The 27,564-nt window shown below is 56.5% G+C and overlaps 1 protein-coding gene across 1 annotated transcript in view; it reads left to right on the top strand.

Annotated features, from left to right (window-relative positions):
- Positions 1-21,677, top strand: part of TERT (telomerase reverse transcriptase) — a 47,287-nt gene extending 25,610 nt beyond the window's left edge. Inside the window, exons 7-16 of the mRNA XM_054555363.2 lie at positions 1,807-1,902; positions 2,841-2,926; positions 5,407-5,520; positions 7,511-7,582; positions 9,877-10,065; positions 13,811-13,937; positions 15,633-15,694; positions 19,123-19,247; positions 20,030-20,167; positions 20,720-21,677. Coding sequence (XP_054411338.1) covers positions 1,807-1,902; positions 2,841-2,926; positions 5,407-5,520; positions 7,511-7,582; positions 9,877-10,065; positions 13,811-13,937; positions 15,633-15,694; positions 19,123-19,247; positions 20,030-20,167; positions 20,720-20,823 — 1,113 coding nt within the window. The 3' untranslated portion in view covers positions 20,824-21,677. The remainder of the gene's footprint in view (positions 1-1,806; positions 1,903-2,840; positions 2,927-5,406; positions 5,521-7,510; positions 7,583-9,876; positions 10,066-13,810; positions 13,938-15,632; positions 15,695-19,122; positions 19,248-20,029; positions 20,168-20,719) is intronic.
- The last annotated feature ends 5,887 nt before the right edge of the window (positions 21,678-27,564 follow it).

Below are 27,564 nucleotides of genomic sequence, written 5' to 3'. Positions count from 1 at the left end.
TGGCGGTCGGTCATGGGGGTCTGATGTGTGATGACTGTGGATGGTGGTTGGTCATGGGGGGGTCTGATGTGTGGTGACTGTGGATGGTGGTCGGTCGCGGGGTCTGATGTGTGGTGAGTGTGGATGGCGGTCGGTCGTGGGGTCTGATGTGTGGTGACTGTGGATGGCGGTCGGTCACGGGGGTCTGATGTGTGGTGACTGTGGATGGCGGTCGGTCGTGGGGTATGATGTGTGGTGACCGTGGATAGCGGTCGGTCACGGGGGTCTGATGTGTGGTGACTGTGGATAGCGGTCGGTCACGGGGGTCTGATGTGTGGTGACTGTGGATGGCGGTCGGTCGTGGGGTATGATGTGTGGTGACTGTGGATGGCGGTCGGTCACGGGGGTCTGATGTGTGGTGACTGTGGATGGCGGTCGGTCACGGGGGTCTGATGTGTGGTGACTGTGGATGGCGGTCGGTCACGGGGGTCTGATGTGTGGTGACTGTGGATGGCGGTCGGTCGTTGAGGGGGTCTGATGTGTGGTGACTGTGGATGGCGGTCGGTCGTGGGGTATGATGTGTGGTGACTGTGGATGGCGGTCGGTCGTGGGGTATGATTTGTGGTGACTGTGGATGGCGGTCGGTCATGGGGTCTGATGTGTGATGACTGTGGATGGCAGTCGGTTGTGGGGTCTGATGTGTGGTGACTGTGGATGGCGGTCGGTCACGGGGTCTGATGTGTGATGACTGTGGAGGGTGGTTGGTCATGGGGGGGTCTGATGTGTGGTGACTGTGGATGGCGGTTGGTCACGGGGGTCTGATGTGTGGTGACTGTGGATGGCGGTCGGTCATGGGGTCTGATGTGTGGTGACTGCGGATGGCGGTCGGTCATGGGGGTCTGATGTGTGATGACTGTGGATGGTGGTTGGTCATGGGGGGGTCTGATGTGTGGTGACTGTGGATGGCGGTCGGTCGTGGGGTATGATGTGTGGTGACTGTGGATGGCGGTCGGTCGTGGGGGTCTGATGTGTGGTGACTGTGGATGGTGGTTGATCATGGGGGGGTCTGATGTGTGGTGACTGTGGATGGTGGTCGGTCGCGGGGTCTGATGTGTGGTGAGTGTGGATGGCGGTCGGTCGTGGGGTCTGATGTGTGGTGACTGTGGATGGCGGTCGGTCACGGGGGTCTGATGTGTGGTGACTGTGGATGGCGGTCGGTCGTGGGGTATGATGTGTGGTGACTGTGGATAGCGGTCGGTCACGGGGGTCTGATGTGTGGTGACTGTGGATGGCGGTCGGTCATGGGGGTCTGATGTGTGGTGACTGTGGATGGCGGTCGGTCGCGGGGGTCTGATGTGTGGTGACTGTGGATGGCGGTCGGTCACGGGGGTCTGATGTGTGGTGACTGTGGATGGCGGTCGGTCACGGGGGTCTGATGTGTGGTGACTGTGGATGGCGGTCGGTCACGGGGGTCTGATGTGTGGTGACTGTGGATGGCGGTCGGTCACGGGGGTCTGATGTGTGGTGACTGTGGATGGCGGTCGGTCACGGGGGTCTGATGTGTGGTGACTGTGGATGGCGGTCGGTCGTGGGGGGGGTCTGATGTGTGGTGGCTGCAGGTGGAGTCCCAGGTGTGTCTGTAGCTACTTTGCGTCCCTGGCCCCCCGGCCCCCGTTTCCCAAACAGAAGCTCCCCAGGCACTCTCTGGGCTTCATCCCGCCATCGGGCTTGGCCGCAGGTCCACACGTCCTGGTTGAAAGAAACAAGTGCCCAGCTCTGGCCGGGGCGGACCACATGTGTGGCTCATGCCCTCTCCTCTGCCGGCAGGTCTCTACCTTGACAGACCTCCAGCCGTACATGCGACAGTTCGTGGCTCACCTGCAGGAGACCAGCCCGCTGAGGGATGCCGTCGTCATCGAGCAGGTCTGGGCACTGCCCCGTGGGGTTGGGCACGGACTCCTGGCAGTGGGTCCTCCCCTGGGGCATCACTGGGCTCATCACCGGACAGACTGTTGGCCCCGGGTGGCGGTGGGGGGAATGAGCTGTGGTGGAGGCATGATGAGCTGTGTGCCTTGGTGGAATCTGAGCTGGGCCATGCCAGGCTGTGACAGCTGCTGCATTCAGGCACCTGCTCACGTTTGACCGCACGGCCTCTCTCCAGCTCCACAGTGCCTTTGTTCATGATTTGCTAAACGTCTTCTCTGTCAATTTTGATCTTGAGGCCAAAGGAAAGGTGTCCCCCTCCTTTAGAAGGACAGGCCATGTTTGAGCCATGTCCTGCTGAGCTGGCCCCTCAGTGCTGGGTCTGAGGCCAAAGGAAACGTGTTCCCCCTTCTTAGGAGGACAGGCCGTGTTTGAGCCACGCCGTGCTGAGCGGGCCCTTCAGTGCTAGGTCTGTTCACGTGGCCCTGTGGCTCTTTGCAGATGCCTGTTAGCACTTGCTCCACTCTAGGGGACAGTCGTGTCCACCGAGTGAGGCTCAGAGACCTCTGGGCGAATTTCCTTGGCTCCCAGGGTGGGGTGGGGGTGGCATGGGCTCCTGGGACCCAGACCCTGTGCCCGGCAGCTGGGCAGCAACTCCTGGATCACATGTGCCATCCGGGCTACGGTGGGCTGTGCAGGTGTGAGCCCAGCTGGACACACAGGTGGCCCAGAGGAGACGTTCTGTGTCACAAGAACATCTGTGCCTAAGCCCATGTGTGTCTGCAGAGACTCGGCCCGGCCAGCCCACGATGGCCCTGCGTTCCAGCCCAGCCCCGCACTTCATCACAAACACTGACCCCAAAAGGGACGGAGGGTCTTGGCCACGTGGTCCTGCGCCCACCGGCTCACTCCCATGTGTCTCCTGTCTGCTTTCCCAGAGCTCCTCCCTGAATGAGGCCAGCAGTGGCCTCTTCGACGTCTTCCTGCGCTTCGTGTGCCACCACGCTGTGCGCATCAGGGGCAAGTGAGTCAGGTGGCCAGGGGCCATTGCCCTGTGGGTGGGTGGGCGGCTGGCAGGGCTTCTGCTCACCTCTCTCCTGCCCCTTCCCCACTGCCCTCCTCCCCGGGGCCACCAGAGTCTCCTTTTCTGGCCCCCGCCCCTCCGGCTCCTGGGCTGCAGGCTCCCGAGGCCCCGGGAACATGGCTCAGCTTGCGGCAGCCGGGGCAGAGCAGATGCCACGCGAGGCCTGGAAATGGCAAGCGGGGTGTGGACTTGCTCCCGTGTGGAGGACGAGGGGCGGGGGGTGTGTCTGGGTCAGGTGTACGGCTGAGCATTTGAGCCTGCAGCTTGTCAGCTCCAAGTTACTGCTGACGCTGGACACCCGGCTCTCACACGCTTGTATCTCTCTCCTAATACAAGAGGATTTTATCTGATTCTCATTCCCGTCCCTGTCGTGTGACCCCTGCGAGGGCACGGGCTCTTCTCTCTGTGGCTACATTTCCCATCTGGAAAGGGGGGGTTGACCGTGTAATTTGCTCCTTTCGGGAGGCCTGTGCTGGCCATGGGCCAGGCGGCCTGGGAGAGCTGCCGTCACACAGCCACTGGGTGAGCTGCACTCACGGCGGTAGAGCCACCGTGCCCGGTGCCACATCACGTCCTCTGGATTTTAAGTAAAACCACACACCTCCCGGCAGGCATCTGCCCGCGACCCTGGGTGTGCCCGGGGAGAGTGATAGCAGGGAGGAAATTCGTGCACACTCAAGGTCATCAGCAAGGTCATCCGCAGTCAGGTGGAACGTGGAGGCCTCTCTCTAGGATCGTCTCCAGCAGATACAGGACTGTGCACAGCTTCGGAAACTTTTATGTAAAAATATAACTATTAATTATTGCATTATAAGTAATCATTAATGTTATAAGCAATTATAATATTTATTAAAGTATGATTAGAAATGTTAAGTAGTACACACATCCTGGAAAAACACAAATTGCACATGGCAGCAGAGTGAATTTTGACCGAGGGACACGTGTGCACATGTGTGTACGCGGCCCCCTGGCCCACAGAAGCCGCTGACAAAGTCACCTCCCCAGAGAAGATACCATAGGCCCCCTTCCTGGCCGTGAATTTTATTAAGATGGATCAAGTCATGTGCCATCCGCGTGTGGCAGGGCTTTGGGGAATGTGAGGTGATGACTGCATCCTCATGCCCTGACAGACCGGAGGTGACTGTGTCTGTCCTGTCCCTAGGACACGGACAGGCCCGAAGCTCTAGTCCCCATCGTGGTCCAATTTGGCCTCTGAATAAAAGCATCTTCAAAACCTGTTGCCCCAAAAACTAAGTACAGAGAGAGTTTCCCATCCCATGTGCTCACAGGGGCGTATCTGCTTGCGTTGACTCGTTGGGCTGGCCGGACTCCTAGCGTTGGTGCGTGTGCTTCTGTGCAAAAAGCACAGTCCTCTTGCCCATCAGGTGATATCTGCACCAGCAAGGAAAGCCTCTTTTTTTTTCTTTCTTTTTTTTTTTTTTTTTTTTTTGGGACGGAATCTCACTGTTGTCTGCCTGGGCTTGAGTGCAGTGGCGCGATCTCAACTCACTGCAACCTCCGCCTCCCGGGTTCCAGCATTTCTCCTGACAGCCTCCCGAGCAGCTGAGATTACAGGCACCCACCACCACACCCGGCTAATTTTTGTATTTTTAGTAGAGAGGGGGTTTTGCCATGTTGGCCAGGCTGGTCTCGAACTCCTGACCTCAGGTGATCCACCCACCTCGGCCTCCCAAAGTGCTGGGATTACAGGCGTGAGCCATCACGCCCGGCCGGAAAGCCTCTTTTTAAGGTGACCACCTACAGCGCTTCCCGAAAATAACAGGTCTTGTTTTTGCAGTGTCTCTTAGCAACAGGAGTGGCGTCCTATGGGTTCTGGGGATGACTGAGGGTCGCGTGGCAGCCATGCCTTCTGCGTGCACCTTCAGGTTCTAAGGGGCTATTCTGCTCTCACTGTTTGTCTGAAAACACACCCTTGGCGTCCTTGTTTGTTTGGAGAGTTTCTGCGTCTCGTTTGTCGTGGTGAAACTAGAGGCAAGGTTGTATCTGTTGGCACATAGCTGCTACATGTAGGGCCATGAGTCTTTCACCGTGGATAAATTCCTTGAAAAAAAAAAAAAGGAGTCCAGTTAAGCATTCCCTCTGGGTCAAGTGTCTGGTTCTGTGAATAAACTCTAAGATTTAAGAAACCTTAATGAAAGAAAGCCTTGGTGATTCAGAGCAAGGATGTGGTCACACCTGTGGCTGGATCTGTTTAAGCCGCCCCAGTTCACGGTGAGAGTGGGGAGCAGGGATTGTTTGCTCAGAGGTCTCGTCTGGTATGTTTCTGAGGTGTTTGCTGGCTGAATGGTAGATATGTCGTTGGTGTGTATGAGGGTCTGTGTCTGTGTGTGGCTCTGTTTGAGTGTACACATGTCCAGCACATGCCCTGCCCATCTCTCACCTGTGTCTTCCCACCCCAGGTCCTACGTCCAGTGCCAGGGGATCCCGCAGGGCTCCATCCTGTCCACACTGCTCTGCAGCCTGTGCTACGGCGACATGGAGAACAAGCTGTTCGCGGGGATTCGGCGGGACGGGTGAGGCCTCCTCTTCCCCAGGGGGGCTTGGGTGGGGGTTGATTTGCTTTTGACGTGTTCAGTGTTAATATTCCTGGTGCTCTGGATACCATGACTGCTCTGTCTTGAGGAACCAGACAAGGTTGCAGCCCCTCCTTGGTATGAAGCCGCACGGGAGGGGTTGCACAGCCCGAGGACTGCAGGCTCCATGCAGGCGCTGTCCAGCGGCCATGTCCAGAGGCCTCAGGGCTCAGCAGGCAGGAGGGCCGCTGCCCTGCATGATGAGCATGTGAATTCAACACCGAGGAAGCACACCAGCTTCCATCACATCCACCCAGGTTCCTTTAGGGTCCTTGGGGAGACGGGGCTGGTGCAGCCTGAGGCCCCGCATCTCCCAGCAGGCCCTCGACAGGTGGCCTGGACTGGGCGCCTCTTCAGCCCATTGCCCATCCCACTTGCATGGGGTCTACACCCAAGGACGCACACACCTAAATATTGTGCCAACCTAATGTGGTTCAACTCAGCTGGCTTTTGTTGACAGCAGTTACTTTTTTTTTTTTTTTTCATACTTTTAAGTTCTAGCGTACATCTGCACAATGTGCAGGTTTGTTACATATGTATACATGTGCCATGTTGCTTTGCTACACCCATTAACTCGTCATTTACATTAGGTATATCTCCTAATGCTATCCCTCCCCCCTCCCTCCACCCCACGACAGGCCCTGGTGTGTGATGTTCCCCTCCCTGTGTCCAAGTGTTCTCATTGTTCAATTCCCACCTATGAGTAAGAACATGTGGTGTTTGGTTTTCTTTCCTTGCAATAGTTTGCTCAGAGTGATGGTTTCCAGCTTCATCCATGTCCCTACAAAGGACATGAACTCATCATTTTTTATGGCTGCATAGTATTCCATGGTGTATATGTGCCACATTTTCTTAATCCAGTCTATCATTGTTGGACATTTGGGTTGGTTCCAAGTCTTTGCTATCGTGAATAGTGCCGCAATAAACATATGTGTGCATGTGTCTTTATAGCAGCATGATTTATAATCCTTTGAGTATATATCCAGTAATGGGATGGCTAGGTCAAATGGTATTTCTAGTTCTAGATCCTTGAGGAATTACCACACTGTCTTCCACAATGGTTGAACTAGTTTACAGTCCCACCAACAGTGTAAAAGTGTTCTGGTGCTGGAGAGGATGTGGACAGCAGTTACTTTTTTTATGAAAATAGTATCATTGAACAAGCAGACAGTTAGCGAAGGATGCGTCAGGAAGCCTGCAGGCCACACGGCCATTTCTCTCGAAGTCTCCGGGTTTTTCCTGTGCATCTTTTGAAACTCTAGCTCCAATTATAGCATGTACAGTGGATCAAGGTTCTTCTTCGTTAAGGTTCAAGTTCTAGATTGAAATAAGTTTATGTAACAGAAACAAAAATTTCTTGTACACAAGCTTGCTCTGGGACTTGGAGGGAAGTGTCCTCAAGCTGGCGGCACACTGGTCAGCCCTCTGGGACAGGATAACTCAGGCCCATGGTCACGGGGCGCTGGGCTTGGGCCTGAGGGTCACACAGTGCACCGTGCCCAGCTTCCTATGGATAGGATCTGGGTCTCGCATCATGCTGAGGACCACAGCTGCCATGCTGGTAAAGGGCACCATGCGGCTCAGAGGGGGCGAGGTTCCCAGCCCCAGCATTCTTACCGTCTTCAGTTATTTTTCCCTAAGAGTCTGAGAATTGGGGCCGCGCCTGATGGCCTTCGTTCACCTTCAGCTGGCGCAGAATTGCACAAGCCGGTGCTAAACACTGAGTACTTATAATGAATGAGGAATTGCTGTAGAGTTAACTGTAGAGAGCACATCTGTTGGAAAGAAATTTAAGTTTTTGATTTAACCACTTTGGAGAATGTTACTTTATTTATGCCTGTGTAAATTGTTTGACATTCAGCCCCTCATAGACAGATACTATGTAAAAAGTGTAAAGTTAATCTTGCATGTGTATTTTCCCTTATTTTAGGCTGCTCCTGCGTTTGGTGGATGATTTCTTGTTGGTGACACCTCACCTCACCCACGCGAAAGCCTTCCTCAGGTGAGGCCTGTGCCGTGTGTCTGTGGGGACCTCCACGGCCTGTGGGCTTTGCAGAGTTGAGCCCCCCGTGTCCTGCCCCTGGCACCGCAGCGTTGTCTCTGCTGAGTCGTCTCTCTCTGCCGGTGCTGGATCCGCAAGAGCAGAGGCGCTTGGCTGTGCACCCAGGCCTGGGGGCGCAGGGGCACTTTCGGGAGAGAGTGGGTACCGTGCGGGCCCTGGTCCTGCAGAGATGCACCCAGGTTACACACATGGTGAGTGCAGGCGGTGACCCGGCTCCTGCTACTCTTTGGAAAGTCAAGTGTGGCGGCTCCTGGAGCCCCAGTGAGACCCCCAGGAGCTGTGCACAGGGCCTGCGGGGCCGAGGTGGCAGCCTCCTCCCCAGGGTGCACCTGAGCCTGCGGAGAGCAGGAGCTGCCGAGTGAGCTGGCCCACAGCGTTCACTGCAGTCATGTTCCCGCATGGGGTTGTTTGGGATCGGTGGGAGAATTTGGATTTGCCGAGTGGTGCTGTCTTGAACCACGGAGATGGCGAGGAGTGGGTCTCAGAGTTGATTTTTGTGGCTCAAACTAAAATCAGGCACAGGGAACCTGGCCTCAGCACAGGGGATTGTCCAATGTGGTCCCCCTCAAGGGCGCCCCACAGAGCCGGTGGGCTTGTTTTAAAGTGCGATTTGACGAGGGACAAGAAAGCTGTAAACGGACCCCTCAGAAAATGTGGCCGCCAGGGGTGGTTTCGGGTGCTTTGCTGGGCTGTGTTTGTGAAAACCCATTTGGACCCGCCCTCCAAGCCCACCCTCCAGGTCCACCCTCCAGGGCCGCCCTGGGCTGGGGGCACGCCCGGCGTTCCTCGTGCCGCAGCCCGGAGCACAGCAGGCTGCGCACATTTAAATCCACTAAGATTCACTCAGGACGAACCCAGGTCCCAGGCAACTGAGGGCTCAGGAGTCCTGAGGCTGCTGAGGGGACGGAGCAGACGGGGAACGCTGCTTCTGTGTGGCAAATTCCTGAGGGTGCTGGCCAGGAAGGTGGCTCAGAGTATATGTTGGGGTCCCACTGGGGGCAGAACTCTGTCTCAGGAGATGAGTTGGCAGCCATGTAACAGGAAGGGGCGGCCGCAGGGAGCTGGGAAGACACCAGGGGAACTGAGCAGCCGGCCGAGGTCCCAGGGCCAGGCAACAGGAAGGGCAGGGGAATGCCCGGGGCCACAGCAGGGGCTGCAGGAAGGGAACGGGATGCCCAGGCCGGAGCAGAGGCTGCCAGGCACAGGGGAGCTCCCTGAGCTGGGTGGGCGAGGCTCATGACTCAGTGAGGGAACCTCCTTGACGTGAAGCTGAGGCTCATGACTCGGTGAGGGAACCTCCTTGACCTGAAGCTGAGGCTCATGACTCAGTGAGGGAACCTCCTTGACGTGAAGCTGAGGCTCATGACTCGGTGAGGGAACCTCCTTGACGTGAAACTGAGGCTCATGACTCGGTGAGGGAACCTCCTTGACGTGAAGCTGAGGCTCATGACTCGGTGAGGGAACCTCCTTGACGTGAAGCTGAGGCTCATGACTCGGTGAGGGAACCTCCTTGACGTGAAGCTGAGGTTCATGACTCGGTGAGGGAACCTCCTTGACGTGAAACTGAGGCTCATGACTCGGTGAGGGAACCTCCTTGACGTGAAGCTGAGGCTCATGACTCGGTGAGGGAACCTCCTTGACGTGAAGCTGAGGCTCATGACTCGGTGAGGGAACCTCCTTGACGTGAAGCTGACGATTGGTGTTGCCCAGCTCACAGCCCAGCTGGGTCCCACGCTTGAGCGCGAACTCAGAACCCTCCCCTTTGTCTAAAGCACAGCAGATGCCTTCAGGGCATCTAGGAGAAAACAGGCAAAGTCATTGAGAAATGTCTTAAAAGAAGGTGGGATGGTGGCAATTTCTTGTCCAGATTTTAGTCTGCCCCGGACCACAGATGAGTCTTTATAACGGGATTGTGGGGTTGCCATGGGGACACATGAGATGGACCATCACAGAGGCCACTGGGGCTGCACCTCCCATCTGAGTCCTGGCTGTCCCAGATCCAGGCCAGGTTCTTGCACGATCACCTACCTGTCCTGCCCGGGAGACAGGGCAAGCACCCTGAAGTCTGGAGCAGGGCTGTGTCCAGGCTCCTCAGAGCTCCTGCCATGCCCAGCACCCTGCTCCAAATCACCACTTCTCTGGGGTTTTCCAAAGCATTTAACAAGGGTGTCAGGGCAGGCACCTCCTGGGTGACAGCCCCACATCCTGGGGCTGACATTGCCCCTCTGCCTTAGGACCCTGGTCCGAGGTGTCCCTGAGTATGGCTGCGTGGTGAACTTGCGGAAGACAGTGGTGAACTTCCCTGTAGAAGATGAGGCCCTGGGTGGCACGGCTTTTGTTCAGCTGCCAGCCCACGGCCTATTCCCCTGGTGTGGCCTGCTGCTGGACACCCGGACCCTGGAGGTGCAGAGCGACTACTCCAGGTGAGCGCACCTGGCCAGAAGTGGAGCCTGTGCCCGGCCGCGGCAGATGCTGCTGCAGGGCCTCCCATCCACTCCTGCTTCCGTGTGGGGCAGGCGACTGCCAATCCCAAAGGGTCAGAGGCCACAGGGTGCCCCTTGTCCCATCCAGGGCTGAGCAGAAATGCGTCTTTCTGTGGGAGTGAGGGTGCTCACAAGGGGAGCAGTTTTCTGTGCTATTTTGGTAAGAGGAAATTGTGCACCAGACCCGGGTGCACTGAGGTGTCTTCAGAAAGCAGTCTGGATCCGAACCCAAGATGCCCGGGCCCTGCTGGGCGTGAGTCTCTCCAAACCTGAAACGCCGGGGCCCTGCTGGGCGTGAGTCCCTCTGAACCCGAGACCCTGGGGCCCTGCTGGGTGTGAGTCTCTCCGAACCCAGAGACTTCAGGGCCCTTTTGGGTGTGAGTCTCTCCACTGTGAGGCCCACACTCCAAGGTTCGTCCACAGTCTACAGGATGCCATGAGTTCATGATCACGTGTGACCCATCAGGGGACAGGGCCGTGGTGTGGGGGGGTCTCTACAAAATTCTGGGGTCTTGTTTGCCCTGAGCCCGAGAGCTCAAGGCCCCATCTCAGGCTCAGACACAAATGGATTGAAGATGGACATAGATGCAGAAATCTGTGCTGTTTCTTTTATGAGTAAAAAGTATCAACATTCCAGGCAGGGTGAGGTGGCTCACACCTGTAATCCCGCACTTTGGGAGGCCAAGGTGTGTAGATCACTTGAGACCAACCTAGCCAACATAGTGAAACTCCATTTCTACTTAAAAAATACAAAAATTAGCCTGGCCTGGTGGTGCACGCCTGTAGTCCCAGCTATGTGGGAGGCTGAGGCAGGAGAATCATTTGAACCCAGGAGGCAGAGGTTGCAGTGAGCCAAGATCACACCACTGCACTCCAGCCTGGGCAACAAAGTGAGACTTCATCTTAAAAAAAAAGCCAAAAAGTATCAGCATTACAAAACCATAGTGGACAGGTGTTTTTTTATTCTGTCCTTCAATAATATTCACTGGTGCCATGCTAGAGGCCGGAACTGGGGGTGCCTTCCTCTAAAAGGCACAGCTTCATGGGAAGAGAAATAAGTGGTGGGTGGTTGTTAAACCAGTGGTTTAAACTGGGGTCCTGTCATTCTGAATTGAACAGTCCAGATCTGGATTTTGCCTCTTTCCAGAATGCTCCCTGGGGTTTGCTTCATGGGGGAGTGGCAGGTGTGGACACCCTCGTGATGGGGGAGCAGCAGGTGTGGACGCCCTCGTGATGGGGGAGTGGTAGGTGCAGACGCCCTTGTGCATGGTGCCCAGCATGTCCCTGTTGCAGCTCCCTCCCCACAAGGATGCCGGTCCCCTGTGCTCCCCACAGTCCCTGCTTCCCTCTCACAGCCTCACCTGGTCCTGGCCTCTGCTGACTTTGTCTGGGTGATTTCCAGATTTCCTGGGCTCCCAGCACCTCCTCGCCTCTCCCAGGCACCTCTGCAGCGCTGGCCATACCAGTCAGCTGTGAACCATCCACTGCTTATTTTGCTCCCCATGAAATGTATTTTTTAGGACAGGCACCCCTGGTTCCAGCCTCTGGCACAGCATCAGTGAATGTTATTGAAGGACAAAGGATAGACAAACAAATCAGGAAAATGGGTTCTCTCTAAACACATTGCAAAGCCACAGAGGCTAGTGCAGGATGGGTGGGCATCAGGTCATCAGATGTGGGTTCAATGCCAGAATATTCTGTGCTCCCAAAGGCCACTTGGTCAGAGTGCCTGCTTGCAGAGGTGGCTCTAAAAGCTCAGCAGTGGAGGCAGCGGTTCGCCATACTCAGGGTGAACTCACATCCTCTGTGTCTGAAGCATACAGCAAAGGCTTGAAGGGCATCTGGGAGAACAAAACAGGCAAAATGATTAAGAAAAGTGAAAAAGGAAAAGTGGTAAGATGGGAATTTTCTTGTCCAAATTTTAGTCTCCCAAACCACAGCTCAGATGGCAGAAGGTGGTGAGAACTGCTGGACAGAACAATAGAACAAAACGGAAGCCCTATCTCTCAGAAACATGGGTTAATGTGGCGTGTGGCACAGCTGACGGAAAAGAGAGTGTGTGTTTAATTTTTTTTTTCTGAGAAAACTGACTGGAAGCAAATAAGTTGTGTCTTTACAACATATACCAGAGCAGATTCTAGGTAGAAGAGGAGATACGTGCAAACAACACCAGCAACAGAAACAAAACAAAAGACTCAAAGGGAAGGGAGGTGAACATTTCCTGGCTTGGTGTTGGGAAAGGACACACAGGGAGGCAGATGAAACCAGTGAGGCAACGGGCATTGCTTTCACTGCAGAGAAACTCAGCTTGCCTGAGCCACAGTGAAAATGGCCATTCCCTGGAGCGTTTGTGCGCATGATTTATTTAAGGTGCCCTGTGAGGTCCTGCACATTCATCCTCTCACTTTGTTCTCCTAACCACCTGAGAGGTAGAGGAGGAAAGGCTCCAGGGGAGCAGCTGCCCTTGGTCACCCAGCTGGCAAGGGGCATGCATGATTGCAGCCTGGCCTGCTCCGGGGCCCTTGCTCTGCCCGAGGACCCCACACAAGTCCGACCCACAGGCTCAGGGCGAGCCGGAGCCCAAGGTCGTGTTGGGGATGGCTGTGAAAGAAGAAATGGACGTCTGATGCACACTTGGGAAGGTCCTACCAGCAGCATCAAAGAAATGCACGTGAAACTGATAGCGAGACCCGTCCCCATCCCTCATGCTGGCTTCTTTTCTGGGCTTGCCAAGAGCCAGCATCAGGGTGAGGCAAGCTGGAAAGACTTTTCTGGAAAGCAGCTTGTTTGCATGGAAGTCCTCACAATGTCTTGTGTCTTCCCAGTAATTCCGCTTCTGAAGTGACCAGACATTATCACAGGTCTTATTTACCATTTCCAGTGTTCCAGGCAGGGGGACTTGCCACAGCAAGTCACGAACCTGCCCAAATACAGGACTAAGCAGATATTATGCATCACAAAACTTACTCTGCCATTAAACATTTTTCAAAGAATTTTTTAAGAATGTTTAATGGCACAAAATGTTTATTTCAATGTAGCAGTGTTCAAAGCTGGATGTAAAAGAACACACCCCAGGAGCCTGCCATGGATGTCATGTGTGTTCATCTTTGGACATGGATGTACACGGGCAGTGAGTGGTGGTGAGGCCCTGGAGGACATCGGTGGGATGCCTCCGTCTTGCCCCTCTGGAGACACCGTGTGTGCCACGTGCACTCACTGGAGCCCTGTTTAGCTGGCACCACCTGGCTCTTCCATCCCTGAGATTCAAACACAGTGAGATTCCCCACACCCGACTCAGTGTTCTCCCACAAAAAACCTGAGTCACACCTGTGTCCACTCGAGGGACGCCCGGGAGCCAGGGCTCCACGGTTTATTATGTGTTTTTGGCCCAGTTATGTGCAGATCTCATCAGGGCAGATGATGAGTGCACACACACGGCCATGCGAGGTTTGGATACATTCAACATCAGTAGCCAGGTCCTGGTGGAGTTTGGTTGTGCAGGATCCAGATGATGGGTAGCATTTTGAGTCCATGGGGTGAGCACCCAGCCCCCTCGGGCTGCAGCACATGCCCCACGCAGGACAAGGAAGCGGGAGGAAGGCAGGAGGCTCTTTGGAGCAAGCTTTGCAGGAGGGGGCTGGATGTGGGGCAGGCACCTGTGTCTGATGTCCCCCCTGTGTCTCAGCTACGCCCGGACCTCCATCAGAGCCAGTCTTACCTTCAACCGCGGCTTCAAGCCTGGGAGGAACATGCGTCGCAAACTCTTTGGGGTCTTGCGGCTGAAGTGTCACAGCCTGTTTCTGGATTTGCAGGTGAGCAGGCTGATGGTCAGCACAGAGTTCAGAGTTCAGGAGGCGTGTGCGCAAGTTGTGTGTGTGTATGTGTGCACGCGTGCCTGCAAGGCTGACGGTGACTGGCTGCACATAAGAGTGCACATGTGCACATATATGCGTGAGCACATACATGTGTGCATGGCAGTGTGTGCACAGGTGTGCAAGGGCATACGTGTGAATGTGCACATGCGAATGCATACCTGACATACACGTGTGTTCGCGTGCAGTCGTGTGGGAATTCACGTGAGGTGCATGCACGTGGGTGTGCAGTGTGAGTAGCGTGCATGCACATAACGTATTGAGGGCTCCTTGTGTTCACCCCGCTAGGTCCTCAGCACCAGTGCCCCTCCTTACAGGGTGAGATGGGGTCCCAGGCCTTGGTGGGCTGAGGCTCTGAAGCTGCAGCCCTAAGGGCATTGTCCCATCTGGGCATCCACGTCCACTTCCTCTCCTGTGGGTGTCCGTGTCCACTCCCCCTCTCCTGTGGGCATCCACACCCCCCTCCTGTGGGCATCTGCATCCACTCCCTCTCCTGTGGGCATCCGCATCCACTCCCTCTCCTGTGGGCATCTGCATCCACTCCCTCTCTCCTGTGGGCGTCCGTGTCCGCTCCCCCTCTCCTGTGGGCATCCGCATCCACTCCCTCTCCTGTGGGCATCTGCATCCACTCCCTCTCTCCTGTGGGCATCTGCATCCACTCCCTCTCCTGTGGGCATCCGCATCCACTTCCTCTCCTGTGGGCATCTGCATCCACTCCCTCTCTCCTGTGGGCGTCCATGTCCACTCCCCCTCTCCTGTGGGCATCCGCATCCACTCCCTCTCCTGTGGGCATTTGCATCCACTCCACTCCCTCTCTCCTGTGGGCGTCCGTGTCCACTCCCCCTCTCCTGTGGGCATCTGCGTCCACTCGCTCTCCTGTGGGCATCTGCATCCACTCCCTCTCTCCTGTGGGCGTCCGTGTCCGCTCCCTCTCTCCTGTGGGCATCCGCATCCACTTCCTCTCCTGTGGGCATCTGCATCCACTCCCTCTCCTGTGGGCATCTGCATCCACTTCCTCTCCTGTGGGCATCTGCATCCACTCCCTCTCCTGTGGGCATCTGCATCCACTCCCTCTCTCCTGTGGGCGTCCGTGTCTGCTCCCTCTCTCCTGTGGGCATCTGCATCCACTTCCTCTCCTGTGGGCATCTGCATCCACTCCCTCTCTCCTGTGGGCGTCCGTGTCCGCTCCCTCTCTCCTGTAGGCATCTGCATCCACTTCCTCTCCTGTGGGCATCTGCATCCACTCCCTCTCCTGTGGGCATCTGCATCCACTCCCTCTCTCCTGTGGGCGTCCATGTCCACTCCCCCTCTCCTGTGGGCATTTGCATCCACTCCCTCTCCTGTGGGCATCTGCATCCACTCCCTCTCCTGTGGGCATCTGCGTCCACTCCCTCTCCTGGTTCCTTCCTGTCTTGGCTGAGCCTCGGGGGCAGGCAGACAACACCGAGTCCTGACTCCCCCAGGGTGATTCGCAGCTGCCAGGTGAGGGCCAAGCCGGATTTCACTGGGAAGAGGGATAGTTTCTTGTCAAAATGTTCCTCTTTCTTGTTCCATCTGAATGGATGATAAAGCAAAAAGTAAAAACGTAAAATCCCGAGAGGTTTCTGCCGTTTCCCCCTCTTTCTTGGCGCCTAGGTGAACAGCCTCCAGACGGTGTGCACCAACATCTACAAGATCCTCCTGCTGCAGGCATACAGGTGAGCCGCCACCAAGCAGGTGCAGGCCCAGCCTCCGGGGACCCTCCACACTCTGCTCGCCTCTGACCCAGGGCTTCACCTTGGAACTCCTGGGTTTTAGGGGCAAGGAATGTCTTACGTTTTCAGTGGTGCTGCTGCCTCTGCACAGTTCTGTGTTCACGTGGCTCTGTGCAAAGCGCCTGTTCTCCATCTCTGGGTAGTGGTAGAAGCCGGTGTGGCCCCAGGTGTCCCCGCTGTGCCTGTGCACTGGCCGTGGCATGTCATGGAGGCCATCCCAGGGCAGGAGGGCATGGGGTAAAGAGATGTTTATGCGGAGTCTTAGCAGAGGAGGCTGGGAAGGTGTCTGAACAGTAGGTGGGAGATCAGATGCCAGGAGGATTTGGGGTCTCAGAGAGCAAAGAGGGCCGAGGTGGGTGCAGATGAGCGTCGCTGGCTCCGCCCCCGGGAAGGTGCAGCAGAGCTGTGGCTCCCCACACAGCCCGGCAGGCATCTGTGCTCCTGGAACATTCCCTGTCCTGGCTGGTCAGGGGGCCCCCTGCCAAGAATCGACAACTTTATCACAGAGGGAAGGGCCAATGTGTGGAGGCCACAGGGCCAGCTTCTGCCTGGAGTCAGGGCAGGTGGTGGCACAAGCCTCTGGGCTGTACCGCAGGGCAATCGGGCACCATAGGCCCAGGCCTCCACCTCAACAGGCCTCCACCTCAACAGGCCTCCTGAGCCAGTGGGAGCTGAGTGCCAGGAGGCCGAAGCTCTCGCCCCATGAGGGCTGAGAATGAGTGTGAGCATTTGTGTTACCCAGGGCCGAGGCTGCGCGAATTACTGTGCACACTTGATGTGAAATGAGGTCGTCGTCTATGGTGGAAACCCAGCAAGGGCTCACAGGAGAGTTTTCCATTACAAGGTCGCACTACGAAAATGGTTTTTAACCCGAGTGCTTGCGCCTTCATGCTCTGGCAGGGAGGGCAGAGCCGCAGCTGCGTGTTACCGCCTTTGCGCCAGCTCCAGAGGCTTGGGACCAGGCTGTCTCAGTTCCAGGGTGCGTCCGGCTCAGACCGCCCTCCTCTCTGCCTTCTCTCTCTGCCTCAAATCTTCCCTCGTTTGCATCTCCCTGACGCATGCCTGGGCCCCCTCTTGCAAGCTGCTTGACTCCTTTCTGGAAACCCTTGGAGTGTGCTGGATACAGGTGCCACTGAGGTGTCTGACACTGTGGTTGACCCCAGGGTCCAGCTGGCGTGCTTGGGGCCTCCTTGGGCCATGATGAGGTCAGAGGAGTTTTCCCAGGTGAAAACTCCTGGGAAACTCCCAGGGCCATGTGACCTGCCACCTGTTCCTCCCATATTCAGCTCAGCCTTGTCCTCATTTCCCCATCAGGGTCCCTGGCTCCGAGGAGCTCCCGTAGAGGGCCTGGGCTCAGGGCAGGGCTGCTGAGTTTCCCCACCCATGTGGGGACCCTTGGGTAGTCGCTTGATTGGGCCACGGGCTGTTTCCAAACACAGAGCCAGTCACTTGGAAGGCCCAGGAATCCCCTTCCCTCGAGGCAGGAGTGGGAGAACAGAGAGCTGGGCCCTGATTTCATGGCAGCCAGGCTGCAGTGCGCGAGGCTGTGGTGGTCCACATGGCGCTGGGGGCGGGGTCTGATTCACGGGGGCCAGCCTTCCTGGCCTGTGCTGGCCGCGCCTCCACACGGGCTGGGGGCAGACGCCCCGACCTCTAGCAGGTGGCTGTTTCTCCCTTTGGAAGAGAGCCCCTCACCCATGCTAGGTATTTCCCTCCTGGGTCAGGAGTGTGGCCCTGTGGCAACCCCAGGACCTTAGGCTTATTGGTTTGTTTAAAAAACATGCTGGGCCTGGCTTCTCTCATTGCTAAATGGGGAAAAGACGTCCCACCTCAGCAGAGTTATTGAGAGGCTGAAACTGGAGTGCTGGCTTGACTGGTATGATCTCAGGTCATTCCAGAAGGGGCTCAGGCAGTCAGTGAGACCAGGTACATGGGGGACTCAGGCAGTGGGTGAGGCCAGGTACATGGGGGGCTCAGGCAGTCAGTGAGACCAGGTACATGGGGGGCTCAGGCAGTCAGTAAGACCAGGTACACGGGAGGCTCAGGCAGTCAGTGAGACCAGGTACATGGGAGGCTCAGGCAGTCAGTGAGACCAGGTACATGGGGGGCTCAGGCAGCGGGTGAGACCAGGTACATGGGGGGCTCAGGCAGTCAGTGAGACCAGGTACACGGGAGGCTCAGGCAGTCAGTGAGAACCAGGTACATGGGGGGCTTAGGCAGTGGGTGAGGCCAGGTACATGGGGGCTCAGGCAGTGGGTGAGACCAGGTACATGGGGGGCTCAGGCAGTGGGTGAGACCAGGTACACAGGTGCCCTGATCACACACACATATGAGCACATGTGCACATGTGCTGTTTCACGGTGGCCAGGTCTATGCACACCTGCCCCAAAGTCCCAGGAAGTTGAGAGGCCAAAGAAGGAGGCTGACAGGGCTGGCGCGGTGGCTCACACCTGTAGTCCCAGCACTTTGGGAGGCCGAGGCGAGAGGATCCCTTGAGCCCAGGAGTTTAAGACCAGCCTGAGCAACATAGTAGAACCCCATCTCTATGAAAAATAAAAACAAAAATTAGCCGAGCATGGTGGTGTTAGCCGAGCGTGGTGGTGTTAGCCGAGCGTGGTGGTGTGCACCTGTAGTTCTGGTACTTGGGAAGCTGAAGTGGGAGGATTGCTTGAGCCCAGGAAGTGGAGGTTGCAGTGAGCTGAGATTGCACCACTGTACTACAGCCTGAGTGACAGACTGAGAGCCCATCTCAACAACAAAAAAGACTGACAAATGCAGTTTCTTGGAAAGAAACATTTAGTAGGGACTTAACCTACGCACAGAAGCCAAGTCGGTGTCTCGGTGTCAGTGAGATGAGATGATGGGTCCTCACACCATCACCCCAGACCCAGGGTTTATGCACCACAGGGGCGGGTGGCTCAGAAGGGATGTGCAGGACGTTGATGTACAATGACATCAAGGTTGTTTGACGAAGGGCAGGATTTATGGTAAGTACTTGCTGTGGTACACAAGGAACAATGGATAAACTGGAAACCTTAGAGGCCTTCCCGGAACAGGCTAATCAGAAGCCAGCATGATGGGTTGGCATCCAGGATGGAGCTGCTTCAGCCTCCACGTGTGTGTTCATACAGATGGTGCACAGAAACGCACAGTGTACCTGTGCACGCACACAGACACGCAGGTACTTGCACACACGAGCACACATACACAGACATGCATGCGTGCATCCGTGTGTGTGCACCTGTGCCCACGAGGAAACCCATGCGTGTGCGTTCATGCATGCACACACGCAGTGGCAGGCCCTTGCCCACGCCCACGAGCACTGTCTAATTAGGAGGCCTTTCCTCTGACGCTGTCCGCCATCCTCTCAGGTTCCACGCATGTGTGCTGCAACTCCCATTTCATCAGCAAGTTTGGAAGAACCCCACATTTTTCCTGCGCGTCATCTCTGACACGGCCTGCCTCTGCTACTCCATCCTGAAAGCCAAGAACGCAGGTATGCGTGGGTGCCTGGCCTCAGTGGCAGCAGTGCCTGCCTGCTGGTGTTAGTGCATCAGGAGACTGAGTGAATCTGGGCTTAGGAAATTCTCACCCCTTTTTGCATCGGGAAGTGGTTTAACCCAACCACTGGCAGGCCCATCTGCCCACCCTCTCGTGGGGTGAGCAGAGCACCTGATGGAAGGGACAGGAGCTGCCTGGGAGCTGCCGTCCTTCCCACCTTGCTCTGCCTGGGGAAGCGCCGGGGGGCCTGGTCTCTCCTGTTTGCCCCATGGTGGGATTTGGGGGGTCTGGCCTCTCCTGTTTGCCCTGTGGTGGGATTGGGCTGTCTCCTGTCCATGGTGCTTAGGGCCCCTGTGCAAACCCACGCCAAGGGCTTAGGAGGAGGCCGGGCCCAGGCGACCCCACCCCTCTCAGGAGCAGAGGCCGTGCGTCACCACCGCCGAGCCCCGGGCCGTCCTCTGCTTCCCGGTCACCGTCCTCTGGCTCTGGACACTTTGTCCAGTGTCAGGGAGGTTTCTGATCTGTCTGAAATTCAAGCCATGTCGAACCTGCGGTCCTGAGCTTAACAGCTTCTACTTTTCTATTCTTTCTGTGTTGTGGAAATTTCACTTGGAGAAGCCGAAGAAAACATTTCAGTCATGACTCCTGCGGTGCTTGGGTTGGGACAGCCGGAGATGGAGCTGCCCCGCAGACCGTCGGGTGTGGGCAGCTTTCCGGTGTCTCCCGGGAGGGGAGCTGGGCTGGGCCTGTGACTCCTCAGCCTCTGTTTTCCCCCAGGGATGTCGCTGGGGGCCAAGGGTGCCGCCGGGCCTCTGCCCTCCGAGGCCGTGCAGTGGCTGTGCCACCAAGCCTTCCTGCTCAAGCTGACTAGACACCGCGTCACCTACGTGCCACTCCTGGGGTCACTCAGGACAGGCAAGTGTGGGCAGAGGCCAGTGCGGGCCCCACCTGCCCAGGTGTCATCCTCGAACGCCCTGTGTGGGGTGAGCAGCCTCAGATGCTGCTAAAGTGCAGACGCCTCCGGGCCTGACCGTGGGGGCCTGGAGCCACGCTGGCAGCCCTATGTGATTAAATGCTGGTGTCCCCAGGCCACGGAGCCTGGCAGGGTCCACGACTTCCTGAAGCCCTGCTTCCCATCTCAGGGGTGATGCCTCCCCACCCTTGGGAGCCTTCTGACCCCTGACCTGTGTCCTCTCACAGCCTCTGCCCTGGCTGCTGCCCTGAGCTCCTGGGTTCCTGAGCTTCTGGGGTCCTGAGCAAGTTCTCTCCCTGCCCCGCCGCTCCAGCATCACCGGGCCGCTTGTCTGCTCACCCCAGTGGAGGGGTGTCTGTCCCTTCACTGAGGTTCCCACCAGCCAGGGCCACGAGGTGCAGGCCCTGCCTGCCCGGCCGCCCACACGTCCCAGGAGGGCTGGAGGAGGCCGCCTCTGGCCTCTTCTGGAACGGAGTCTGATTTTGGCCCCGCAGCCCAGACGCAGCTGAGTCGGAAGCTCCCAGGGACGACGCTGGCTGCCCTGGAGGCTGCAGCCAACCCGGCACTGCCCTCAGACTTCAAGACCATCCTGGACTGATGGCCACCCGCCCACAGCCGGGCCGAGAGTGGACACCAGCAGCCCTGTCACCCTGGGCTGTATGTCCCAGGGAGGGAGGGGCGGCCCACACCCGGGCCCGCACCGCTGGGAGTCTGAGGCCTGAGTGTCTGGCCGAGGCCTGCATGTCCTGCTGAAGGCTGAGTGTCCAGCTGAGGCCTGAGCGAGTGTCCAGCCAAGGTCTGAGTGTCTGGCTAAGGCCTGAGTGAGCGTCCAGCTGAGGTCTGAGTGTCCAGCACACCTGCTGTCCTCACTTCCCCACAGGCTGTCGCTCGGCTTCACCACAGGGCCAGCTTTTCCTCGCCAGGTGCCCGGCTTCCACTCCCTATACGGGAATAGTCCCTCCCCAGACTTGCCATTGTCCACCCCTTGCCCTGCCCTCCTCTTCCCTCCACCCCCACCATCCAGCTGGAGACCCTGAGAAGGACCCTGGGAGCTCTGGGAATTTGGAGTGACCAAAGGTGTGCCCTGTACACAGGCGAGGACCCTGTACCTGGACAGGGGGTCCCTGTGGGTCACACTGGGGGACTGTGGGAGTAAAACACTGAATATATGAGTTTTTCAGTTTTGAAAAATGTCTCCTGTTTGAATCCTAATGTGCACTGTATAGACACCACTGTATGCATTTACAGAAGCGTATGAGGGAACGGGGTGGTGGTCAGTGCGGGCCCATGGCCTGGCTGGGCCTGGGAGGTTTCTGATGCTGTGAGGCAGGAGGGGAAGGAGGGTGGGGGATAGATAGTGGGAGCCCCCACCCTGGAAGAGGGAACAGTAAGTCCAGGCCCGAAGGGCAGCAGGGATGCTGGGGGCCCAGCTTAGGCGGCGGGGATGATGGAGGGCCCGGCCGGGGTGGCAGGGGTGACGGGGGCCCAGCTGGGGTGGCAGGGATGATGGGGGGGGCTGGTCTGGGTGGCGCGGAAGCTGGGGAAGCCTGGCTGGGCCCCCTTCTCCCCTGCCTCCCACCTGCAGCCATGGATCCAGATGTGCTTCCCTGGTGCACATCCTCCGGGCCATCAGCATTCATGGAGGTGGGGTCAGGGGCATGACACCATCCTGTATGAAATCTAGGATTCCTCCTGACTGCCCCAACTCAGGTTGAAAGTCACATTCTCCCTCTGGCCATTCTCTTCAGAGTAGACCAGGATTCTGATCTCTGAAGGGTGGGTAGGGTGGGGCAGTAGAGGGTGTGGACACAGGAGTCTTCAAGGTGGGGCTGGTGATGATCTTTCATCCTCTTATCTCCCAGTCTCATCTCTCATCCTCTTATCATCTCCCAGTCTCATCTCTCATCCTCTTGTCTCCCAGTCTCATCCAGACTTATCTCCTAGGGCGGGCGCCAGGCAAGCAGTGGAGTTGGACACACGTCCTTCCTCAGGCCGAAGGAACTGGAAGGATTGCAGAGAACAGGAGGGGCGGCTCAGAGGGACGCAATCTTGGGGTGAAGAAACAGCCCCTCCTCAGAAGTTGGCCTGGGCCACACGACACCGAGGGCCCGGCGTGAGCGGCTCTGGAGCCTTCCAGCAGGTCCCTGGTGGGGCCTTATGGTATGGCCAGGTCCTACTGAGTGCACCTTGGACAGGGCTTCTGGTTTGAGTGCAGCCCGGATGTGCCTGGTGTCGGGGTGGGGGCTTATGGCTGCTGGATATGGCCTCATTTATTGCTGCTGCTTCAGAGAATGAGTGACCAAGCCTAATGTGTTTATGGTGGGCCCAAGTCCACAGACTGTGTCGTAAATGCACGCTGGTGCCTGGAGCCCCCGTATAGGAGCTGTGAGGAAGGAGGGGCTCTTGGCAGCCGGCCTGGGGGCGCCTTTGCCCTGCAAACCAGAAGGGAGTGGCCCCGGGTGCCATGGGCGGACGACCTCAGTGAGAGGTTGGACAGAACAGGGTGGGGACTCCCGGGAGCAGAGGCCGCTGCTCAGGCACACCTGGGTTTGAATCACAGACCAACAGGTCAGGCCATTGTTCAGTTATCCATCTTCTACAAAGCTCCAGAATCCCATTTCTCGAGGTGTTTTTTGTTGAAATTTTACTCAGGAGTACTTATATCTTTTGCTAAAGTATTAGATCCTTAAAAAAGGTATTTGCTTTGATATGGCTTAACTCACTAAGCACCTACTTTTTGATTTGTCTCTTTATTAATTATTATTATTATTATTATTATTATTAGAGATGGAGTCTACTCTGTCACCCAGGTTGTTAGTGCAGTGGCACAATCATGGCTCACTGTAGCCACAAACCCCCAGGCTCGAGTGATCCTCCAGCCTCAGCTTCCCAGAGTGCTGGGATTACAGGTGTGAGCCACTGCCCTTGTCTGGCACTTTTAAAAACCACTATTTAAGGTCAGGCCCAGTGGCTTCCACACCTGTCATCCCAGTAGTTTGGGAAGCCGAGGCAGAAGGATTGTTTGAGGCCAGGAGTTTGAGACCAGCATGGGTAACATAGGGGGACCCCATCTCTACAAAATATGCAAAAAGTTAGCCAGGCGTGGGGTCCAGCATCTATAGTCCCAGCTGCTCGGGAGGCTGAGTGGGAGGATTGCTTGAGCCCAGGAGGTTGTGGCTGCAGTGAGCTGTGCGCTCCAGCCTGGGTGACAGAGTAAGACCCTGTCTCAAAAAAAAAAAAAAAAAGAAGGAGAAGGAGAAGAGAAGAAGAAGGAAGAAGAAAGAAAGAAGGAAGAAGGAAGGAGAAGGAGAAGAGAAGGAAGAAGGAAGGAGAAGAAGAAGGAGAAGAGAAGAAGAAGGAAGAAAGAAGGAAGAAGGAGAAGAAGAGAAGAAGAAGGAAGAAGGAAGAAAGGAAGAAGGAAGGAGAAGGAGAAGAGAAGAAGGAAGAAGAAAGGAAGAAGGAAGGAGAAGGAGAAAAGAAGGAAGAAGGAAGAAAGAAGGAAGGAAGGAGAAGGAGAAGAGAAGAAGAAGGGAGAAGGAAGGAAGAAGGAAGGAAGAAGGAAGGAGAAGAGAAGAAGAAGGAAGAAGGAAGGAGAAAAGAAGAAGGAAGGAAGAAGGAAGGAGAAGGAGAAGAGAAGGAAGAAGGAAGAAAGAAGGAAGAGGGAAGGAGAAAAGAAGAAGGAAGAAGGAAGGAAGAAGGAAGGAGAAAAGAAGAAGGAAGAAAGAAGGAAGAAGGAAGGAGAAGGAGAAAAGAAGGAAGGAGAAGGAGAAAAGGAAGAAGGAAGAAGGAAGGAGAAGGAGAAAAGAAGGGAGAAGGAAGAAGGAAGGAAGAAGGAGAAGGAGAAGAAGAAGGAAGAAGGAAGAAAGAAGGAAGGAGAAGGAGAAGAGAACAAGAAGGAAGAAAGAAGGAGAAGAAGGCCTGCTAGGTGCTAGGTAGACTGTCAAATCTCAGAGCAAAATGAAAATAACAAAGTTTTAAAGGGAAAGAAAAACCCCAGCTCTTTGGACTTCCTTAGGCCTGAACTTCATCTCAAGCAGCTTCCTTCCACAGACAAGTGTGTATGGAGCGAGTGAGTTCAAACCGGAAAGGGAGGAGAAGCAGGCAATGGTGGAGGCTGTGGGTGACACCAGCCAGGACCCTTGAAAGGGAGTGGTTATTTTCCTGCCTCAGCCCCAAGCTCCTGCCGGTCCTGCACCTGCTGCAACCCTCGATGTTGGTGCCAGGTTCTCACCTGGGAAGGATGCTGTGCAGGGGGCTTGCCAAACTTTGGTGGGTTTCAGAAGCCCCAGGCACTTGTGGCAGGCAGAATTACGGCCCCTCCCCAAAGATGCCCACGTCCTTCTCCTGGAACCTGTGAATGTGTCACCTGCAAGGCAGAGGCTGGTGGAGGCTGCAGGTGGAATCATGGCTGCCAGTTAGCCAATCTTAAGGTCATCCTGGATTATCTGGTGGGCCTGATATGACCACAAGGGTCCCTAGAAGTGACAGAGGGAGGCAGGGGAGAGTCAGAGAGGGGATGTGAGAAGGACCACTGGCCACTGCTGGCTTTGAGATGGAGGAGGGGACCCCCAGCCAAGGAATGGGGACAGCCGCTTCATGCTGGAAAAGCAAGCAATCCTCCTCCATCCTGAGGGCACACAGCCCTGCCCATGCCTCGATTTCAGGCCAGTGGGACCCATTTCAGCTTTCCAGCCTCCAGAGCTGTAAGATAATGCATTTGTGTTAAGCCACTAAGCTCCAGTGATTTGTTACAGCAGCAAATGGAATACCAGTACAGGGAAATGAATACAGGGACAGTTCTCAGAATGAGACTCTCAGCCCACCCCTGGGGATCATGTGGTATAGCTCAGGTGGAGTTGCTGCCGAGAGGGAGAGAGGAACAGAGACAGTGGGACTTCTAGCCTCCCTGCGTGCTGGTCACCGGGGGTCATGATGAAATGTGTGTGCTGGGGCAGCAGAGCTCCTGTGCCCATCCAGCTCCAATGTCCGAGGCTGCTGGTGGGGTCCTCACACTGATGGGCAGGGATGGAGCCTCTTCACCCTGGATCCAGCTTTGAGCAGGGCCCCTGGTGAGTGCAGGTCACCCAGGTTTGTGGAGCCTGGTGTTGGGCATTCCACTGTGGCCTGCAGGAGGGTCGGACAGGTCTCCAAGGTGCCATCTGGATGCATAGGTTCCATGGTCCCATTTCTGCGGCCCCAGAGAGCGAGCATCACGACAGGCCTGGGCCTCACCTCAGCCTCATGCAGGCATGAGAGAACCGAGTCTTGCGGGAGGGGGCCTGGCTGGCTTTCTCCTCTGACACGGCACGAAGTCCCGGGCTCGCCGCCTGGAGTGGTGCATCCCCAGCCCGCAGTGTGGATGGGAGACTCACGCTCCCTGGCCGTGGCAGTGGGGTCCTCTCTGTCAGGTCCAGGCCCACCCTTGCTGGAAGGGGCTGCTTCCCTTGGAGCCGGGTGGACGAATCCTGGGGCAGCTCCAGTGCTGACTGTGCCCTCCATAACCTCCCGCCTCACTTCTCCTTCTGCACTTATGTCCTTCACGCATTTTCCCCTGGTTCTTGGTGACCTCAGACTCTCCCCTGAGGATGAGCCCCATCAGGCTTTTGAAAACTGGGCCCTGAACCTCGTTTTCCCATCAAGTGCTCCCTGACTCCTCTGTGCCTGGCAAAGCAGCCCTGGGGTCACCCTCTGCCAGGAACCAGCTCACGGGACAGCCTGTCCTCATGTGACCACCACAGTCACGGGAGCTGTGTCCATCTCCGGGGCCGGCTGGCCTCATCTGCAGCCAGCTTTATTTCCAGTTCAACACGGCGGTCCCTGGAAGGGGAGAGCCCCTGTGGAGCTACAGATCCTCTATTCCAGCCACTTCTGGTCAGGTGATAGGAGCATTCTGTTCCTGTCCGGACACTGGCCAGTCTGAGACACTCACCCCTGGAATGTTTTTCCCAAGGGTGAGGGACAAGTTGAAGGTGTTGAGTATGGGGCGTGGCCACGCAGGGTCAGTCCATCCAGTTCTGCTCTCACCGCCTGGCCCTTGTCTCCCCCTCCCTCGATGGTGCTCGGGTACCTCCGCAGCCCATGAGACCTCAGCCCCTGTCCCTGAACAACCTTGGCAATGTGATGGGACAGACCACTTCTGCCTCCCTTTGGGGTGTCCATCTGTCCACCTGTCATCACCTATTGGGCCACCTCTGTCCGTCCTCCTTTCTACCCATTTTTATCCATGGCTGCATCAGGCACATGTGTGGAGTGGCATTTTCTGGAGGGCTGAGCATCCACTGTGTCCTCTCTGTCCCAGCCCCCCACCCCTTCCCTTTTCGTCAGCTGGACAAGGACTCTGAAGCTTCAGGGTGGGGCTATAGATGCTGCTGCTTCCAGCTCCCCCTATACAGAGTGCTGGGCAGAGCCCCAGTGCTCATTAGGATGTGCTACACCCAAAAGTCTGATCCAGGATGGGAGCAGAGGGCACCTGCTCACATCCTAGTTATTTTCTAAGTATGGTATTGATGCAAAATGTAACCTCAGATAAGTCTGAGTGACTTGTCAGCACCCCTGCTGCCAACAGCTGCCTGTTTTTCTTGTCTGGGTCAACGACAGGACTTGCAGGCCCTATTGTGAGTTGGGGAAGGTGTCCCAAGAGCTGCCTTTGGGGACACATGCCCCTTGGCAGTGTTGGCTTCTGAGCAGGTTACTCCACCTTTTTCATCTGTGAGTTGGTGACACCATGGAACGCAGCTGTTGCTTTGGCTTCTGGAGGCTTTCCTTTGGGGAACCACCCCTCCCTCCACCCCACCCTCCAGGCTCTGCAATCACTTTTCCCTGCAATTTGATGTCTCGACTCTGAAGGGGGAGGATCTCACCCAGATCAGGATTTTGGACTGGTCATGGAGACGCCCTACTTAAAAAAGCTGAACAGTGCGGGGAGAGAGTCCCGTGGATCCTGTGAACTCCTGGGTCCAGTAGGGCCTGAAGCCCACCCTGAACTTGGCCAGTTCTGAGAGCTAGTGAAGGCCATTTGGTGTGAGTTTGTTTGTGTCAGTTACAATGGAAGAGGCTGGCTGTTAGGCCCAAGGCATGGAGTTGTGGCAAGATTGTGAGGCTGAACTGGGGGATGCCAGACTGTCCTCTGCAGCAGCCCCATCTCACAGTGGACTGACTCCCTTTGTGACATGTTCATCCTCAAGTCCTCCTGCCTTACCACGGGTGTGGGGGGCATCACGACTGCAGGACGGAGGGACGAAGTGCAGCTCCCCCCTGTTGTGGGCTCGGGACACGCTTAGGTGGGTAGCTCCCCCCGTGCAGTGGGCTCAGGACTCACTTAGGTGGGCACCTCCCGCTG

This window comes from Pongo abelii, chromosome 4 (genome assembly GCF_028885655.2).
Source record: "Pongo abelii isolate AG06213 chromosome 4, NHGRI_mPonAbe1-v2.0_pri, whole genome shotgun sequence".
NCBI classification, from domain to species: Eukaryota; Metazoa; Chordata; class Mammalia; order Primates; family Hominidae; genus Pongo; species Pongo abelii.
This window is presented reverse-complemented; position numbering and strand designations above follow the sequence as displayed.